Consider the following 20,279-nt stretch of genomic DNA (forward strand, 5'->3'; position numbering starts at 1 on the left):
GAGCAGGGCAGGTGGGCTAGGGTTCGGAGGGATGGATAACTTGGGGAGAGGATGGAAGAGATTGAACTCCTGGCCCAAGTCAGTTGGGGATGGTGCATGGTACAGCCCCTGCCCTTCTTTGGGCAGAGCCTGAGAGCTTGGGGCCTCTTAGGGTCCCCTGAAGGGCTCACGACTGTTTGTGGAAGGTGGTAGGGCCTTGGAGCTAACAGCCTGTTCATAGGTTCTGTTCTGCCCGAGCTCTCCGTGTGGAAGCCCTAGGGTCCTGCTCAGCAAAGCTCTCAGAGCCAAGTCACAGGGAGAGGACTGGGGGGCTGCCTGGCACAGAGCAGTTGCTGATCAACACAGCTGCAGCCAGGGCTGAGAGGATGACAAGCATTTCCTCTGTCAGGAGAGAGATTCACGCCACTCTGGGGCCCTCCCCATCCCAGGAAGGCCCCTCCAAGCACCCAGCCTCTAACACAGCCCCCTTTCTCACAGCTGAGCCCCCCGCTGTGGTGACTGGCAGTTTCTTGGTGGGACCAGTGAGCAACTCCTCCACCCTGCCCTGCCTGCCACTGCCTACTCTGTTCAACCAGGAGCCAGCCTCCGGCCGGATGCGCCTAGAGGAAACCAATCAGATGCCCAGTATGTTAGGGGGCTTGGAGAGGGTGGGCTTTCTCCCTCTTGGGAGGTGGATAAGGAATTGACACCAAGGCAGGGACTGCCAGGAACTGGACCTCCCCTCTCCCCGACCCTATCAGTGTCACTCACCTCTGCCCCAGCCAGTTTCATCCTTGGGGCCCCCATCAGTTCAATCCCTGGCAGAGAACATGCCTCGGAAGGAAACGCATCCGTGCAAGGATTAGGAGGGAATCTCCACCAATTAGGGCATTCACCTGCCAGCCTCATTCATTCATCAGTTCTTCATGGAGCTCCTTCTCTGTGCCAGCTGCTCTGCTAGGTGCTAAGAATGCCATCAGGGCAGGACAGAAACAGCTACTGCTCTTAGAGAAATTAGGGCCCTTTAGGGAAGTCAGACATTAATCAAATAAGCAAAAGCAGAATCACAAACACAGGTGCTATGCAAGATCCCACCTCACTGCCTTTGTCTCTTGCAGTGCCTTCCTCCAGTTCCTCGTTGAGCTGCCTGAATCTCCCTGAGGGACCCATCCAGTTTGTCCCCACCGTCTCCACTGTGCCCCAGGGGCTCTGGCAAATCTCTGGGACTGGAACAGGGGTCTCCAGTATATTCATCTACCACGGTGAGTGCAGGGCCTGGCTCTCCGACCACCTCTCCCTCCTACCTGACTACTCCCTGACCTCATCCTCCCCATACTCCACATACTTGGCAGTGGTGCCCTAGCACCTTCTCATGATCCTCCCTCCCCAGCACAACTTTCTCTGTCCCCATTTCCCAAAAATCAAAGCAGAGGGGCAGAGATTTCTGAGGCGGTCTGGGTGCATGACCAAGAGTGATTGTATGGCCTTCTATATGTTGCTTTCCCCTTCTGACCCTTAGTTTTTCCTTATTTTTTATTTAATGTTTTTGTTTTTAAATTGTGACATCAATACATGTGCATTAATAAGCTAATGATAAGTGATGTTTACAAGAATTCACTGTTTCACTCTTTTAGTATGCTGATGTGAATAGTTTGGTGTGCATCCTTGCATAGCTTTCTCTGATTTGTCTTGTTTCCTAATCAGTAAAATGATCCCTACTGACCCACCACACTGAGGGCTTGTGAATTGTCCCAGGGAAGGTGTGTTTGGGCTTTTAGGGATGAGGCCAGGAGGATGCTTCCACTCAAGTCCAGAGCATCCGTTCATGGTTGCATGACAGTTTCAGTATAATGCACTGGTATCTCAGAAGCAGAGAAGCAGTTCCTGATATCTAGGAAAATGAGCACTTACCACACAGCAGGAACAGTGAAATAGTAGTACCTGCCCTAAGCTCCTAATGAGCTAATTGCGCCCATTTCACAGATTGGAAAAGCAAGGTTCCAGGAGCTAGATGTAAATCCAGAGCTCTTTCCTCAGCTCTGTCCTGAAATATCTTCCTTTGGAAGTTCTCCTCTCTTCTCTCCGGACTTCGTGAGCTCCACAGCCCAGTTTGGAGTAGGGGTGACCCAAGTGCATTTCTGGAATCAATACCTGGTTGTTCTCACACCCCTCTCTACCCCCAATGTAGGTGAGGTGCCCCAGGCCAGCCAAGTACCCCCTCCCAGTGGACTCACTGTCCATGGCCTCCCGACATCTCCAGACCGACCAGGCTCCACCAGCCCCTTCGCTCCATCAGCCACTGACCTGCCCAGCATGCCTGAACCTGCCCTGATCTCCCGAGCAAACGTGACAGGTAAGAACCCTCAGGGCCTGTGAGATGTACTAGAAGCAGGATCAAGGCCCTGGGGAAGGAATTGTCTTGGATAAGATCCATAAGCAAAGCTGCCTGTAGGGACAGCAGGTCATGTTTAGGGGTCAGTCAGGACAGGGAGGGTCTCTGGGGACTGGAGGCATGGTTGTGGGGGAGGGGACAGCCAGAGAATCCACATCCCACCCAAATACAGCCATCAGCCTTCAGCTGCTTGTTACCCAGCAGAAAAGCCAGACAATGTGGCCAGGCCTTTTGAAGCTGAAAACCCTGATTTTTACATAGATATTGTGATTTTTTAATTTTAATTTTATTATTTATTTGTTTATTGTTGAGATGGAGTCTCGCTCTGTTGCTCAGGCTAGAGTGCAGTGGTGCAATCTCAGCTCACTGCAACCTCCACCCTACAGGTTCAAGCGATTCTCCTGCCTCAGCCTCTGGAGCAGCTGGGATTACAGGTGTGCACCACCACACCTGGCTAATTTTTGTAATTTCAGCAGAGACAAATTTTACCATGTTGGCCAGGCAGGTCTTGAACTCCTGATCTCAAGTGATCCACCTGCCTTGGCCTCCCAAAGTGCTAGGATTACAGGCGTGAGCCACTGCACCCCACCTGATATTGTTATTTTTTTTTTTTTTTAAACATAGGTGAAATTTTTTAAAGTACAGTTGGCCAAAGAAAGACACCTTTGAGTTAGATACAGCTTCAGGCCGATAATCTTATAACCTCCAACTTGGGAAACTCAGCCCACGAAGGCTGTAAGGACTAAGTGGCCCAGAGGGAGGGGAGTCCCCAGGGGTAACCCTCACCCTAAATCTGGTACCTGCTTCTCCATCTCCAGAGCACAAGACGTCCCCCACCCAATGCCAGGCAGCTGGAGAGGTCTCCAACAAGCTTCCAAAATGGCCTGGTGAGTGGTGCGGGATCTCTGCCCTGGGTGCTGGAGATGGAAGCCCAAATCTGGCTTCACATCACTCATTCACTTGATGTTTATTCAATCCCTTCTTTGTTGGCTCACACACTCATTTATTTATTTATTCATTCATTCATTCATTCACTTATTTGATGATGCCGTCATTTCACCATTCACTCCACCACTCCCTTAAATAATATTTATTGCCCTCCAATAAGCCTGCACTGGGTGTTAACATCTCATTTTCAGGCTGAGAGAATGAATGAGGGGCAAGTGAATGATGGAGTGAGCGAGTGGATGAAGTGAGAAGTTGATGAGGATGGGAGCAATGGAAAGTGGGAATAAACCAGTGAATAGCAGAATTGCTAAATTACAAAATACTTACTCTCACATACTGGTCTAAGCATGTTAGGTATATTAAATCATTAAAGTGTCGCACAATCCCAATATCATCCCCATTTTCCAGATGAGGCTACTGAGGCATGGTGGGATGTATAACATGCTCAGAATTGCTCCAAATGGTAGAGCTGGGATTTGAACCCAGACACGTGGACTCCACTGTCTTAACTCCTAACACTCCCTCCCATGACCTCCCCATGGTGAGTTGGTAGTGATCAAGAGAAGAAAAAGTTTACTGAGTAAATGAAGGAATGAGAAAAGGTGGCCGGGCATCGTGGCTTACACCTGTAATCCCAGCACTTTGGGAGGCCAAGGCAGGTGGATCACCTGAGGTCAGGAGTTCGAGACCAGCCCGGCCAACATAGTGAAACCCCGTCTCTATTAAAAATACAAAAATTAGCTGGACGTGGTGGTGGGTGCCTGTAATCCCAGCTACTTGGCAGGCCGAGGCAGGAGAATTGCTTAAACCCAGGAGGTGGAGGTTGCCATGAGCTGAGATTGTGCCTCTGCACTCCAGCCTGGGCGATAGAGCAAGATCCATCTCAGAAAAAAAAAAAAGAGAGAGAGAAAAGGTCTAAAAGGAGTGGACAGATAAACAAGAGAAAGGATGAGTGAATGAATGGATGTGGAAATGAGTGAACTAATGAATGAGTGGGTGACTGAATGAAGCAGTTGATGAAGACAGTATGGGGACCAGATGTGGTGGCTCACACCTATAATTCCAGCACCTTGGGAGGCCAAGGCAGAAGGATTGCTTGAGCCCAGGAGTTCAAGACCAGCCTGGGCAAAATAGTAAGAACTTAGCTCTACAAAAAACAAAAAAGAAAAATTAGCCAGGCATGGCAGTGGGTGCCTTTAGTCCCAGCTACTCAGAAGACTGAGGTGGGAAGATTGCTTGAGCCTGCAAGGTTGAGTCTGCGGTGGGCCATGATTGTGCCATTGCACTCCAGCCTGGGCAACATAGTGAGACTCCATCTCTACAAAAAAATTATCTGGACATGATGTCACATGTCTGTGGTCCCAGCTACTTGGGAGGTGCAGTCGGGAGGATCGCTTGAGCCCAGGAGGTTGAGGCTGCAGTGAGCTATGATCACACCACTGCATTCTAGCCTGGGCAACAAAGCCAGACCCTGTCTCAAAGCAAAACAAAACAAACAAACAAACAAAAACTGTGTGGGGAACAGATGCAAATCATGGTGGCAGTGCTGGCCTTGTGGTGGCTGGCCCTGGCCCTGCCTCTCGCATACCCCTACCCTGACATGCCCCTGGCCTTTGCAGAGTCGGTGGAGCAGTTCTACCGCTCACTGCAGGACACGTATCGGGCCGAGCCCACAGGCCCCGATGGCATCCTGATGGAGGTGGATCTGGTGCAGGCCAGGCTGGAGAGAAGCAGCAGCAAGAGCCTGGAGCGGGAACTGGCCACCCCAGACTGGGCAGAACGGCAGCTGGCCCAAGGAGGCCTGGCTGAGGGTCTGCTGGCTGCCAAGGAGCACCGGAGGCCACGTGAGACACAAGTGATTGCTATGCTGGGCAAAGCTGGTCAGGGCAAGAGCTATTGGGCTGGGGCAGTGAGCCGGGCCTGGGCTTGTGGCCGGCTTCCCCAATACGACTTTGTCTTCTCTGTCCCCTGCCACTGCTTGAACCGCCCGGGGGATGTCTACCGCCTGCAGGACCTGCTCTTCTCCCTGGGCCCACGGCCACTCGTGGCAGCCGATGAAGTTTTCAGCCACATCGTAAAGAGACCTGACCGCATTCTGCTCATCCTAGACGCCTTTGAGGAGCTGGAAGCGCAAGACGGCTTCCTGCACAGCACATGCGGCCCGGCACTGGCCGAGCCCTGCTCCCTCCGGGGACTGCTAGCTGGCCTTTTCCAGAAGAAGCTGCTCCGAGGTTGCACCCTCCTCCTCACAGCCCGGCCCCGGGGTCGCCTGGTCCAGAGCCTGAGCAAGGCCGACGCCCTGTTTGAGCTGTCTGGGTTCTCCATGGAGCAGGCCCAGGCCTATGTGATGCGCTACTTTGAGTGCTCAGGGATGACCGAGCACCAAGACAGAGCCCTGGCGCTCCTCCGGGACCGGCCATTTCTTCTCAGTCACAGCCATAGCCCCACTTTGTGCCAGGCAGTGTGCCAGCTCTCAGAGGCCCTACTGGAGCTTGGGGAGGACGCCGAGCTGCCCTCCACACTCACGGGACTCTATGTCGGCCTGCTGGGCCGTGCAGCCCTCAATGGCCCCCCGGGGGCCCTGGCAGAGCTGGCCAAGTTGGCCTGGGAGCTGGGCCGCAGACACCAAAGTACCCTACAGGAGAACCAGTTCCCATCTGCAGACGTGAGGACCTGGGCGATGGCCAAAGGCTTAGTGCAACACCCCCCAGGGGCCACAGAGTCCGAGCTGGCCTTCCCCAGCTTCCTCCTGCAATGCTTCCTGGGGGCCCTGTGGCTGGCTCTGAGTGGTGAAATCAAGGACAAGGAGCTCCCGCAGTATCTAGCATTGACCCCAAGGAAGAAGAGGCCCTATGACAACTGGCTGGAGGGCGTGCCACGCTTTCTGACTGGGCTGATCTTCCAGCCTCGCGCCCGCTGCCTGGGAGCCCTAGTCGGGCCATCGGCGACTGCCTTCGCGGACAGGAAGCAGAAGGTGCTAGCAAGGTACTTGAAGCGGCTGCAGCCGGGCACACTGCGGGCGCGGCAGCTGCTGGAGCTGCTGCACTGTGCCCACGAGGCTGAGGAGGCTGGAATTTGGCAGCACGTGGTGCAGGAGCTCCCTGCCCGCCTCTCTTTTCTGGGCACCCGTCTTACACCTCCCGATGCACATGTATTGGGCAAGGCCTTGGAGGCTGCAGGCCAAGACTTCGCCCTGGACCTCCGCAACACTGGCATTGACCCCTCTGGATTGGGGAGCCTCGTGGGACTCAGCTGTGTCACCCATTTCAGGTGGGGCGAGGGGTCAGGGGAAGAGGCATCCTTGTGTTGGGCATTAACTGTGGTCTTGGTGCCAAGCCCAGTGCTCTGTGGGGTCTCTTTTAGTACTCAGGGCAGCCGGGTGGGGCAGAATGGATTCTCTCCATTTTTAAGATGAGGATGTTGAGGCTCAGAGAGGGGCGGCCACTTGCCACACAGCAAGTGAGAGGCAGTGGCATTCTCCCAATCAATATTTGAAGGCCTGCCATGTGCCAGTCACTGGGATATGTGTAGAATCTGAGACTGGCCTGGGCTCAAATTTGTTTTATTCTTTCCACCCCCTGAGCAAGCCACTGTTTTCTTATGCTAAGAGTAAAGCCATGGCCTTCCCTTGGACTCTCTGCCTCCATTCTCTCCTCTTCCGCTCCATTTTATATTCAGCAACCAGACCAATCTTCTCAGAACTTGAATCTGATTGTATCCCATCCCTGCTTACAATCCTTCAGGGACACTCCACCACTGTCACGATGAAGTCTAAATTCCTCAATTTGGTTTCATTAAGTTGGTCTGCAATCTGCTTGAGCATTTCAGCTTAATCTCCAGAGGATTCCTTCCATATTCCCCGCTAAACATACTTTACCCAAGCTGCAAGGTCCTACATAATTGTGCCAATAATTTGGCAGTGAGCTTCCTGGTAGCCGAAGCAAAAAGTGAAAGAAAACCACCGTGCGAGTTGTGAGAAAGTAGGAATCAACAAAGGCTGGAGTGGTCATGGAAGGCTTTCTGGGAAAGGTAGAGGTTGAGCTAAGGAAAGAAAGTATTTTAATAGGTAGGAGGACCCTTCATGGAGCTGCCCTTCCACTAAGGTCTAGCCTGGTCACCGTGCCTGGGTCTGAGGCCCTCCCTCCACAGGGCTGCCTTGAGCGACACGGTGGCGCTGTGGGAGTCCCTGCGGCAGCATGGGGAGACTGAGCTACTTCAGGCAGCAGAGGAGAAGTTCACCATTGAACCTTTCAAAGCCAAGTCCCTGAAGGATGTGGAAGACCTGGGAAAGCTTGTGCAGACTCAGAGGTGAGGGGAGAGGCGGATGGGAGGTGGTTCACACCATGCAGGTTGAGGACATGTAGGACCCATTCTCAAGTTTGTCATGGGCATTTGCAGTGCCCCCTGTCCTCTGGGACACCCCATGCCCTCTTTCTGGGCATTGGCCAGCCAGAGTCTCTCACTGCACTCACTGCCCAGGCGGAGCCTCCAGAATTGAAAATTTTGCTGCATTCAAAACCTGCTATCATGTGTCCAAGTCTTAGGTAAAGCCATGGAGAACCTCTCCCCTTCTAGGAGTTAACAAGGATGCCTTGTGCATCTAGTAACAGAAGTGACACCCACTGCCACCCTTTGAGGTATTTAGGACAACTGTTGTCCCGAATTTATAGATGGCAGAGCTAAGGTCCAGAAGGCAGACAAAACTGGATTACAGAACAAGTAAACTGTCTTTCATTCATTCCTTCGTCACATGTTGTTTGAGCACCTCTTAAGTGCTGTCTGGGATAGGTACTGGTAAGTGCCTAATCTGAGGCTCATTTCCATGAAAGGTACAGTCCTGAGATCTTTTATTTTTATTTTTATTATTTCTTAGAGACAGGGTCTTGCTCTGTGTACCAGACTAGAGTACAGCAGTGCAATCATAGCTTAGTGCACCTTTGGAACTCCTGAGCTCAAGCGATCCTCCTGCCTCAGCCTCCCAAGTAGCTGGGATTATAGGTGCATGTCATCACACCAGATGATTTTTTAAGTTTTTGTAGACACAGGGATCTTGCTATGTTGCCCAGGCTGGTCTTGAACTCTTGGCCTCAAGCGATCCTCCTGGCTCAGCCTCCCAAAGTGCTGGGACTACAGTCATGAGGCATCGCATCCAGACAGATCTTTTTTTTTAAGAGGGGGACAGCAATTGCCCCAAGGAAAGCAATCCCCCTGGGGAATTTGGGGCACTGGGGCAGCCATCATGGACCTATGGGTAAGGGCTCAGCAACAGCAATGCCTGTTCTCCCTAACATTGCCTGTTCTCTCCAGGACAAGAAGTTCCTCGGAAGACACAGCTGGGGAACTCCCTGCTGTTCGGGACCTAAAGAAACTGGAGTTTGCGTAAGCAAAGGGGTGGATTGTCTCGTGGGTCTGCGCAAGGTTTCCCCTGAAGCATTAGCTGGGTTTGTACGATATGAATCGAGATGGATCTCCAGGGTCATTCGCACCCTCTTGCCCACCACTTTGGAAACAGCTTCCAGTAGCTGGAAAGTGGCCAGTCTGGGCAAATGCTGGAGGTTCTTGCATTTGAAGCTAATGGACCCATTTGCTGGTTAACATGGTCATTCCCATCACTCATTCAACAGACATATTGAGCACTTGAATGACTGAGGCTGCTGTCCTCAATGAGCTGACAGTCTAATCAACTCCCCTCTGGAGGAGGTCAGGGGGACTTCCTGGAGGAGGTGATATCTGCACTGAAGCTTCAGTGAGGATAAGGAATGAGCTGAGTGGGGAGAGGGGAGTAAGAAAGGCTTTCCTGGGATTGTAATTTGGCCAGGGATCAGAAAAGGCCCAGTGTGTCCCCAACCTTCCGCAGGAGGATGCCACTGACTATAGAGTTCTTTTCCCTCCTGTGGCCAGGAGCTGCACAATGCCTCTTGTGCCTGAGCTTGTTTACTTCCACAGCCAAGGGATGGCCTCCCTGGGGAGAATCTTTCCCTCAGTTTCAAGGATTCCCAGGAGCTTTTGAAGTGCAGCTAGGATGAAAAAGCAACCCTGCTTGCCTGGGACTATCCCGTTTGGGGAACTGAAAGTCTTGCATCCCAAGAAGTCCCTCAGTCCCAGGCAAACTGGGACAGTTGGTCACTCTATGTGCGGCCAGGGCTGGGGGCCAACATCCTAGACAGTGCTGCTGGGGTGACAGAAATGGAGACCTAGGCAGGGCTCTAGGGAGTCCAGTTGTATCTGGGTCACTGAGGAGGGGCAGTCCACCACACAAGGGCCCCAAGAAAGCACAATAATTATTATATTTCGATCTGTCAGAACATAGCTTCTTTCTTTCTTTCTTTCTTTCTTTCTTTCTTTCTTTCTTTCTTTCTTTCTTTCTTTCTTTCTCTCTCTCTCTTTCTTTCTTTCCTTTTCCCTTCATTTCCTTTCCTCCCTTCCTTCCTTCCTTCCCTCCCTCCTTTCCCCCCTCTTTTTCTTTCTTTCTTCCTTCCTCTTTGTTTCTTTCTTTCTTTCCTTCTTTCTTTCTTTCTTTTTCTTTCTTTCTTTCTTTCTTTCTTTCTTTCTTTCTTTCTTTCTTTCTTTCTTTCTCTTTCTTTCTTTCTTCCTTCCTTCCTTTCTTTCTTTTCTTTCCTTTCTTTCCTTTCTCTTTCCTTCCTTCCCTTCCCTTCCCTTCCCTTTCCTTTTCTTTTCTTTTCTTTTCTTTTCTTTTCTTTTCTTTTCTTTTCTTTTCTTTCTTGAGGCAGAGTCTTACTCTGTCCCTCAGGCTGGAGGGCAGTGGCGCAGTCACAGCTCACCACAGCCTCAACCTCCCTGGGCTCAAGTGATCCTCCCACCTCAGCCTCCCTAGTAACTGGGACTATAGGCATGCCCCACCCTGACTGGCTAATTTTTGTATTTTTTGTAGAGAGAGGGTTTCACCATGTTGCCCAGACTGGTCTCGAACTCCTGGAGTCAAGCAATCCTCCCACCTCAGCCTCCCAAAGTGCTAGGATTACAGGTGTGAGCCCCCGCACCTGGCTAGAACAGGCTTTTAAATTTGCAACTCACCCTCCATCTCAATTATCTCAGGCGACCCTCCTCTAGAGGCATTATCATCATCCCCCATTGTACAAATGGCAACACTGAGAACAAGAGACTTTACACAGTTTATCCAAAGTCATAAAAGTCAGGTCAGCCTGGCCCTAAGTTCCTTCCACAGAAAAAGCTAAATGAATGTTTGTTCCTTGGTAGGGGTCTAGATCATCTAATGATTAGGAAGGAATTGTTAAATGCCTGTGGTATATTCAGTGCATTATTTTTTTTCTTTTTTTTTGTGGAGATCGGGTCTTGCTCTGTCACCCAGGCTAGAATACAGTGGTGTGATCTCGGCTCACTGCAATCTCCACCTCCTGGTTCAAGCGATTCTCCTGCCTCAGCCTCCTGAGTAGCTGGGATTACAGGTGCACACCACCATGCCTGGCTAATTTTTGTATTTCTAGTAGAGACGGGCTTTCCCCATGTTGGCCAGCCTTCTAAAGTGCTGGGATGACAGGCGTGAACGACCACGCCTGGCCTATAATTCAGTGCATTTTTTATATAGTCTCATTAATCTCACGAGCTACTGTGGGAGACAGATAGTCATCATCTTCCCCATTTTACAGATGAGGAGACTGAGGCCTGGTGAGGTCAAGTGACTTGCCCATGGTCCCCCAGCTGGTCACCCACAAGCTGTCAGCTCTCCCTGATCACTGTTCCCCTGTGCACCAGAAAAAAGCCAGCGTCTCTTGTTTTGAACAGAGACAAGGTGCTAAAATTGTCCAGAGGTAAAAACGATGCTGAAAAGGGGAAATGTCTGAAAACAATAACTGAGGGCCCTTTCTGGCTTAAATTATTTTCAACAGAAAAAGCCCCTAGTTCAAGATCGGAACTGCACTCTGGGGAATAGCGGCCATGGGGTGGAACAGCCTAGGGCCCGGTGACCAGCCACCTGGAGCCCGGAATCCCCTGAGGAGGTTCTGAGGAAGGAAGGAAGGAAGGAAGACTATTTCTGGCATTTTCTCTCACTTCTACTGTGCCTGGCACCCTGTAGACCTCATTTGTCTGTCAAATCAGGGTGCTCAACCACTCAAAACCCTACAGAAACTCCACTTGTACACAAAGTCCTTCCCCAATTCAGTCCCCACTCACATGTTCACCCTTACCTCCTACACTCGCTTGGTGCTCTCTCCATTCCAGCCACAGGGCCTCCTTGCCGGCTGTCACCCTCCTAGGCATGCTTCTGTCTCCAGGTCTTTACACCAGCTGCGCCCTCTGCCTGGAACGGTTCTCCCCAGATATTTGCATGGCTCACGCCTTCACCTCCTCTGGTTTTTAGTCAGTGAGGCCGTTTCTTTTCTTTTCTTTTCTTTTCTTTTCTTTTCTTTTCTTTTCTTTTCTTTTCTTTTCTTTTCTTTCTTCCCTCCCTCCCTCCTTCCCTCCTTCCCTCCCTCCCACCCTTCCTTCCTTCCTTCCTTCTCTCTCTCTCCCTTCTTTCCTTCCTTTTCTTCCTTTCCTTCCTTCCCTTCCTTCCTTCCTTCTTTTTTTTTTTTTTTGATGGAGTCTCACTCTGTCACCCACGCTGGAGTACAGTGGCACAATCTCGACTCACTGCAACCTCCGCCTCCCAAGTTCAAGTGATTCTCCTGCCTCAGCCTCCCGAGTAGCTGGGACTACAGGTGCCTGCCACCACGCCCGACTAATTTTTTGTATTTTTGGTAGAAACGGTATTTCACTATGTTGGCCAGGATGGTCTCAATCTCCTGACCTTGTGATCCCCCCTGCCTCGGCCTCCCAAAGTGCTGGGATTACACGCATGAGTCACCACGCCCGGCCTCAGTGAGGCCTTTTCTGACCCTCACAGTTAAAAATAAAACTCCAGCCAGGTGCAGTGGCTTATGCCTGTAATCCCAGCACTTTGGGAGGCCGAGATGGGTGGATCACAAGGCCAGAAGTTTGAGACCAGCCTGGCCAACATAGTGAAATACCATCTCTACTAAAAAAAAAAAAAAAAAAAAAAAAATTAGCTGGGCATGGTGGCAGGCGCCTGTAGTCACAGCTACTTGGGAGGCTGAGGCAAGAGAATCACTTGAAACCGGGAGGCAGAGGTTGCAGTGAGCTGAGATTGTGCCACTGCACTCCAGCCTGGGCAACAGAGTGGGACCCTATCTCAAAAATAAATAAATAAATAAATAAAACTCCATCGCCCTCACGGTTAAAAATAAAACTCCATCCCCCTCAGCACTGTACATTTCTATGTGATTCATTATCTCAGACATCAGCTTGCTTTCCAATGTCTTTGATTACCTGTCTGTCTTCCCCACTGGAATGTCAGCACCCAGAAGTCAGGGATTTTCATCTGTTTGGCCCACAACATCCCCCCCGGTCCTGGCACATAACAGGCAAGCGGTCAATACTTAACAATGAATTCCTTAATCCAAGAACCCCATAAGATTGGGGTGAAATATTTGAGGAGACCGAGACTCAGGGGTGAAGGGATTTGCCAAGACCCTTAGCAGGGAGCCAAACGCCAGATCCTGAAGTCAAACCCTGATCCTGTGGCCTTTTGCTGAGGCCAGTGGTTCTCAGACTTCAGGATTTCAGAGACCAAGAACATTTCAGAACGAATTTGAGTGACCGTGTGCGGTTACTGTTTTTAAATTTTTATCAAGGATGCTCATTCAAACAAACGAGTAACAAAATACCCACTGCTGGCACCATAATTTTACCAAAGAACGATCATTTTAATATTGAAAAAGTTCAAAGGACATAATTGCAGAATAAAAGACAGCTTTTTATATGGAATGCATTTAACCATATTTTTAAACTAAACGGACCTTCATTGTCCTTATTTTTCTCATCTCCTTGAAGTCTGGTCTAAATGCTGATCCAGGCTGTGTGACCCAAAGAGCTATTTGATCTCCCAGTGTCTCAGTTTCCCTATATGTGAAATGGAGGTAAGAAGAGCCTGTAGCTCAGAGTCTTGAGGAGTAAATGAGATCTAGGCCAAGGGAAGGGCCTAGCATGTCCCTGGCTTATAATAAATGCTCAACAAATGGTTCCTTTTGTTATTAAAATGCAAACGTATATTAGTCAACCACCTGGTTTACCATTGGCGGTGGTCCTCAGCTGGCATTTGAGGACTCCTTCCGCAGGCTGGGGAGGGAGAAGGGTATCCGTGGATGTTGGGAAGAGTAAGAACTGGCTCCCTACTTAGAGACAAAAGTTGGGGAGCCCCAAGCTGAGAGTCCAACTTACCTCTTTTTCTTTTTTTTTTTTTTTGAGACAGGGTCTCACTCTTACCCAGGCTGGAATGCAGTGGTGTGATCATGGCTCACTGCTTCCTTCACCTCCTGGGCCCAAGCGATCCTTCTAAGAAGCTGGGACCACAGGACACACCACCACACTCGGCTAATTATTGTATTTTTTGTAGAGACAGAGTCTCGCTATGTTGCCCAAGCTGGTCTCTAACTCCTGGGCTCAAGCGGTCCTCTTACCTTGGCCTCTCAAAATGCTGGGATTACAGACATGAACCACTGTTCCCAGTCTCAGCTGGCCTGTTATGGGGGGCTGTGAAATCTACCCCAAGCAGAAAAGATTGGGGTCCTATATGGAAGGATTGCAGGGACATAAGAGGCTATGGTGGAAGGGAAGAGGAGGGGCCTCAGACAGGACCTGACTTCTGTGCCTTGTCTCTATCCCACCCTGGGGCTGAATGAGGGGCTGTGACTGTGACTGGAGGTCTTACCCTTGCTCTTTGCCTCCTAGGCTGGGCCCCATCTCAGGCCCCCAGGCTTTCCCCAAACTGGTGCGGATCCTCACGGCCTTTTCCTCCCTGCAGCATCTGGAGTGAGTATAGACTCTGGGACCCCTTCCTCTCAACATCTGGATGCAGTGCTGTGATCATAGCTCACTGCAGCCTCGAATTCCTGGGCTCATGTGGTCCTCCTGCCTCAGCCTCCTGAGTAGCTGGGACCACAGGTGCATGCTACAGTGTCCAGCAACCTCTGGGTTTTGACAACCCCATATCCTGCCCCCAAGGCACATGCAGAGAGGAAAGCCCTCACTTTGTCCCATTTTTTTCTCTCTTCCACCTACTGCATCCTCAACGTGGCTGGCACATGAGTGATGAGATGACTCCACAGCAGATGGGAACCCCCAAAATAAAAAAAGTTGTAGATCATTTTGTGACCTTTGAAACTCTTTTCCTCACAACCTCATTTGCTGCTCTCAGCAATTCAGCTGGGGAGGGGTTGGGGAGCATAGTCCTACTTTACGATGGAGGTTAAGGAAGTTGCAAAGCCTCAGGGGGGTCCTAAGAAGCTAAACAGGGATTCGAGTCCATCACAAGTTACTTTGTCCCCTGGCTGGCTGGTTAGAGCCTCCAGGTGATGAAGTCCTGGTCTGAAAAGCTCAGGAGTATGCTGGCTGCCTATGGTGTATTAGAGCTGGGAGGCGGGAAGGGCAGGTACCAGGGCTGAGGAGGCCCACACTGGGATGGGAAGGGTCAGATGGCCCCCTGGACGCTAGCTGATGGCCCCCATCTGATTCCACCTGCAGCCTGGATGCGCTGAGTGAGAACAAGATCGGGGACGAGGGTGTCTCGCAGCTCTCAGCCACCTTCCCCCAGCTGAAGTCCCTGGAAACTCTCAAGTGAGTGAGCTGGGCCTGCCCTTCCTGCTGAATCTGGCCCCCAAAGTCCAGCTGACTTTTTAAAAATTAACTTAAATTTGTTTTTTTAGACAAGGGCTCGCTCTGTCACCCAGGCTGGAATATAGTGGTATGATCATAGCTCTACAGCCTTGAACTCCTGGCCTCAAGAAATCCTCTCACCTCAGGTTCCCAAAGTGCTGGGATTATAGGTGTGAGCTACCATGCACAGCCCCAGTGGATTCATCCATTAATTCATTCATTCACTCACTCACCTATTCAATCAGCCATTCATCCTTCCATTCAATGATTCATTCACTCACTCACCTATTCAATCAGCCTTTCATCCTTCCATTCAATGATTCATTCATTCACTCATTCAGTCATTTCTTTACTCACTCATCCAACCCCTCACTCAATCATTTCTTTATTTAATTACCCAACCATTTATCAATTTACAAATACTTAAGGAGGACCTACTATGTGCAGACACTTTTCTAGGCCCTGCCCTGGAGACCCAGCTTGAAACAGAACAAATAAATCCCCTGACCTCAGGAATCTTAAATTCTAGTGAGGAGACATAATGAACAAGTAAACAAGTCAGTAATTATGAAGTGTACAGCAGTGAAAATAATGTTCGGTGACAGAAAATTATACTGGGGGTGAAATAGGAGAGACAGATTAGGATTTATGAATAAAGCATTATTATCAAAACAGTAAAACTTTTTAAAAACTGTTCTGGGCTCTGGGAAGTTGGAGATGGATAAGATACAGGAGGATCAATGTGATTTTTTCTCTTTTTTTGGACAAGGTCTCGCTCTGTCACCCAAGGTGGAATGCAGTGGTGTAATTATGGCTCACTGCAGTCTCAATCTCCTAGGCTCAAACAATCCTCCCACCTCAGCCTTCTGAGTAGCTGGGACAGGTGCATAACATCACATCCGGCTAATTTTTGTATTTTTTTGAAGAGACATGGTTTCGCCACATTGCCCAGGCTGGTCTTGAACTTCTGAGCTCAAGCCATCCTGCCTCTGCCTCCCAAAGTACTGGGATTGCAGGCATGAGTCACTGTGCCTGGGTCAATGTGATTTTTTTTTTTTTTTTGGTGATGGAGTCTTGCTGTGTAGCCCAGGCTTGAGTGTAGTGGTATGATCTCAGTTTATTGCAAACTTCACTTCCTGGGTTCAAGCAATTCTCCCACCTTAACCTCCCAAGTAGCTGGAATTATAGGCATACACCACCACACCCAACTAACTTTTGTATTTTTAGTAGAGATGAGGTTTCACCAGGTTGGCCAGACTGGTCTTGAACTCCTGACCTCAAGTGATCTGCCTGCTTCAGCCTCCCAAAATGCTGGGATTACAGGCATGAGCCACCATGCCCAGTTCAACATGATTTTTTACTGAACCTAGAGGATATCAAAATCTTCCCACACTCCCCGTCACTATCAAGGTCTTGGGATGGCCAAAGAATTTACCGGAATTTCCTTAGCAATTTCCTTAATTGTAGGACCCTGGGACTTCTCCAGTAATTTCTAGTATCCTAGGTAACACTGTAAGCTAGATTTCTTCTCCTTAGTCCTTCCCTCCCTCCCTGTCTTACCTGCCACCCCACTTAAGTATTTATTGAGCACCTACTATGTGCCTGGCAGTGCTTTAGGCACAGGGATACAGTAATGAGCAAAACAGACACAGCCCTGCTCCATATGAAGCCCACAACCCAGCAGAAAGGATTACACAGCCATTAAACAAATAATGCCAACACTTATTTCATTATAGTGCTGAAAAGTGGCACAGAGTGAAAAGAGGGGATCTTGTAGAATCATAGGACAGGTGGGGGCAGGAGGGTGCGCTCTCCCTCCCATCCACCTCCTCACTCCTGCCCTCCACTTGGCCACAGGACCCAACAGTATCCTCTTATTTACCAAGAGGTAGCTTAAGTCTGTCAACAGCGCCATTCACAGCCTATGACCCACAACTCTCCTTGAGGTCAAAGGGAGGCGTGCAAGTTTGGTCCTGAGCCCTCCCCCTCACTGTGTCCCCGCAGCCTGTCCCAAAACAGCATCACTGATCTGGGTGCCTACAAACTTGCTGAGGGCCTGCCTTCACTCGCTGCATCCCTGCTCAGGCTAAGGTAAGTGGGGTCCCGGCTACCGGTCAGGTGCTGAGCTGGGGGGCTGAGGAGCACAGGGAACTCACGTCATGCTGGCGGCAGGGGACACTGAGACACTAGAAGCAATTACCACAGCCCTGAACAAAAGGATCAGCCGGACCTGGGGAAAGAAGCACTGGGCAAGCCACTTATTCATTCCTAGCCCCCGTTTTCTTACCTGGAAAATGGGAACCATCCTAATGGGCTATGTAGGTACTTGGCACAATGCCAGGTTCTGTCGTGCAGTAAATATTGGTCCTTTTCCCCCGAGAAATGGCCGGACCAGGCTTTTTCTGGAACCTAGGGGTGGTGGCTTCTGGAAGGCTAACCAGCACGGGCAGCTTTTGCCCGCCTTGTCACTCACATGCCGGTCAGTGCTTTCACTGCCACCTTCTGGTAGGCCTTGGCATAGCACCTCTTGCTTTTGAGTGACTTCCAGCCAGGCCCTGGTGTGGTCCCAGAGATAATGAGAGGACTGGGCTTGGACCAGAGCCCCAGTCATCCAACTCAGCATTACCAGCTCTTCTCACTCGCCAGACTGGGAGAAACTTCTCTCCTCTTCACCAGAGCTCTGCACTTACTGAGGACAGAGTCAGATTCCCAGGAAAGATGGCATTTGGTCGCTTATTATTTGTTTAATTTTTAATTTTTATTTATTTATTTTTTTTTGAGATGAGTCTTGCTCTGTCACCCAGGCTGGAGTGAAGTGGCATGATCTCAGCTCACTGCAGCCTCTGCCCCCCAGGTTCAAGCGATTCTCCTGCCTCAGTGTTCCTAGTAGCTGGGATTATAGGTGCCCACCACCACGCCCAGCTAGTTTTTATATTTTTAGTAGAGACGGGGTTTCACCATGTTAGCCAGGCTGGTCTCAAACTCCTGATCTCAGGTGATCCACCTGCCTTGGCCTCCCAAAGTGAGTGCTAGGATTACAGGCGTGAGCCATTATGCCCGGCCACTTTATTTATTTATTTATTTATTTATTTATTTATTTATTTACTTACTTACTTATTTGGAGATGGGGTCTCACCCAGGTTAGAGTGCAGTGGTGCAATCATGGCTCACTACAACCTCAACTGCCTAGACTCAAGCGAACCTCCCACCTCAGCCTCCCAAATAGCTGGGTCCTGTACCCTCCTGAGACTTGTTAGTTTCTTCCCAGCATGAATCACTGTTTTACAATATTTTATTTATGTAGGTGCTTACTTCTTGCTATGCAAAGAAAGTCAAAGGCAGAAATAGAATCTGTCTGGTTCACAGTTGTGCTAAAAACTAGAGATACAAGCATGAACCAGAGAGATGTGGTTCTTGCTTTTGAGTTTCTTTGCATAGTAAGAATTAAGCACCTACATAAATAAAATATTGTAAAACAGTGATTCATGCTGGGAAGGAAACTAACAAGGCCCAGGAGGGTACAGGACCTCTGGGGAGATGATTCTTCTGTGGGACGCTCTAGGGGAAAAGGACTCTAGGAAGAAAGAACAGCAGGTGCAAAGGCCCTAAGTGGGAAAAGGGGCTGGGTTTTGAGGGTCAGAAGGGCCACTGTGGCTGTGTGTAGTGAATGAGGGATAGAGGCTGGGCAATGGTGGAAGTAGGGGAGGTCAGGGGAATCCAGGTCACACAGGGAGGCCCTTGTGGGTCACAAGAGGCATTTGCAGTTTTTTCAGTGTGAATGGAAAAGCAGGTGGGCCTGTGAAGGTGACACTTGATCTGATTTATACTTTTGTTTCTTTTTTTCTTTTCTTTTTCTTTTTCTTTTTTCTTTCTTTTTTTTTTTTTTTTTTTTGAGACCAAGTCTCACTCTATCGCCCAGGCTAAGGTGCAGTGGCATGATCTCGGCTCACTGCCATGATCTCTGCTCACTGCAAGCTCTGCCTCTTGGGTTCAAGTGATTCTCATGCCTCAGCCTCCCGAGTAGCTGGGATTACAGACGCCTGCCACCACATCAGGCTATGTTTGTGTTTTCAATAGAGACAGGGTTTCACCATGTGGCCCAGACTGGTCTTGAAATCCTGGGCCCAAGCGATCCACCCACCTCAGTCTCCCAAAGTGGTGGGATTACGGGTGTGACCCACCATGCCCGGACTGATTTATACTTTAAGAAACATCATATTTCATGGAATCTGAGAGGCCATCCATTGTAAGACCCCAGCATTAGGCCAAAATGCAAGCTGTGACACGCTATTGGTTATAAGACACATCCTGATCTCAATGACATTCAAATGGTGACATACATGTCTTGGCATCGATGAAATAAGGTCAGATTACTCTCCCTGTGGGGTGGAGGAAGGGTCTCCAGGGTTCAGAGATTGCAAAACCCCCATCTAGTTTCTGCACTGGTAGCGGCCGACCTGTGATATGAGTTGATTTAGCCTGAATCCACTTGGCAGCAGTGTAAATCCGCTGCTTTTTTTTTTTTTCTTTTTTTTCAAGACAGAGTTTCGCTTTTGTTGCCCAGGCTGGAGTGCAATGGCGTGATCTCAGTTCACTGCAACCTCCGCCTCCCGGGTTCAAGCAATTCTCCTGCCTCAGCCTCCTGAGTAGCTGGGATTACAGGCATGTGCCACCACGCTCAGCTAATTTTGTATTTATATTAAAGATGGGGTTTCGCCATGTTGGTCAGGCTGGTCTCGAACTCCTGACCTTAGGTGATCCACCCACCTCGGCCTCCCAAAGTGCTGGGATTATAGCCGTGAGCCACCGCATCTGCTGCTTTTATATGTGGCCCTGCAAGGCAGCTCTAAGGCTGAATCATGGCAAAGTCATGGCCCTGAAATCATACCCACAGCAGCACCTGGCCTGTTAAAAGGCTGCTTGGTGTTGCGTAAACAGCCGAAGTTGGCATCAATGACACTCATCATGCTATTTTCACTGCTACTAATGCTGGTTGTGAATACGCCACAGAAACTCGAGCTGGCCCTTAACTGGCTTTTTCTCTTCCTGCCCCCAGTGCTGGTCATGCCCTCTATGTTGACTCATGTGACCCTCACCAATGTTCCTGTGAGGTAGTCAGAACCATAGCTAACATTTAGTTTATTCTAGGCACCAAGGCATATTCTAAATGTTATGCCAGCATTGATTCATTTACTCCTCCCCACAATGACTCAATCATGCCCATTTCACAGATGGGCAAACTGAGTCTCAGAAGAGTTGAGTAGCT

General features: G+C 49.8%; 1 protein-coding gene across 42 annotated transcripts in view; it reads left to right on the plus strand.

Moving 5' to 3' along the window:
- CIITA (class II major histocompatibility complex transactivator) overlaps positions 1-20,279 on the plus strand; it is a 62,333-nt gene that overhangs the window by 38,815 nt on the left and 3,239 nt on the right. For 16 of the 42 annotated variants that reach the window (XM_005591244.3, XM_045381611.2, XM_005591245.3 and 13 more), the window contains 10 exons: positions 478-624; positions 1,098-1,241; positions 2,168-2,332; positions 3,190-3,258; positions 4,939-6,589; positions 7,469-7,627; positions 8,627-8,698; positions 14,090-14,170; positions 14,882-14,974; positions 17,018-17,104. In XM_005591244.3, the coding sequence (XP_005591301.3) occupies positions 478-624; positions 1,098-1,241; positions 2,168-2,332; positions 3,190-3,258; positions 4,939-6,589; positions 7,469-7,627; positions 8,627-8,698; positions 14,090-14,170; positions 14,882-14,974; positions 17,018-17,104 (2,668 nt within the window). Of the gene's footprint in view, positions 1-477; positions 625-1,097; positions 1,242-2,167; positions 2,333-3,189; positions 3,259-4,938; positions 6,590-7,385; positions 7,628-8,626; positions 8,699-10,211; positions 10,446-14,089; positions 14,171-14,881; positions 14,975-15,063; positions 15,694-17,017; positions 17,105-20,279 lie in introns of those variants that run through there. The other 26 variants (XM_045381613.2, XM_074027740.1, XM_015442584.3 and 23 more) reach the window with 7 other exon arrangements.

This window comes from Macaca fascicularis, chromosome 20 (genome assembly GCF_037993035.2).
Source record: "Macaca fascicularis isolate 582-1 chromosome 20, T2T-MFA8v1.1".
NCBI lineage: Eukaryota > Metazoa > Chordata > Mammalia > Primates > Cercopithecidae > Macaca > Macaca fascicularis.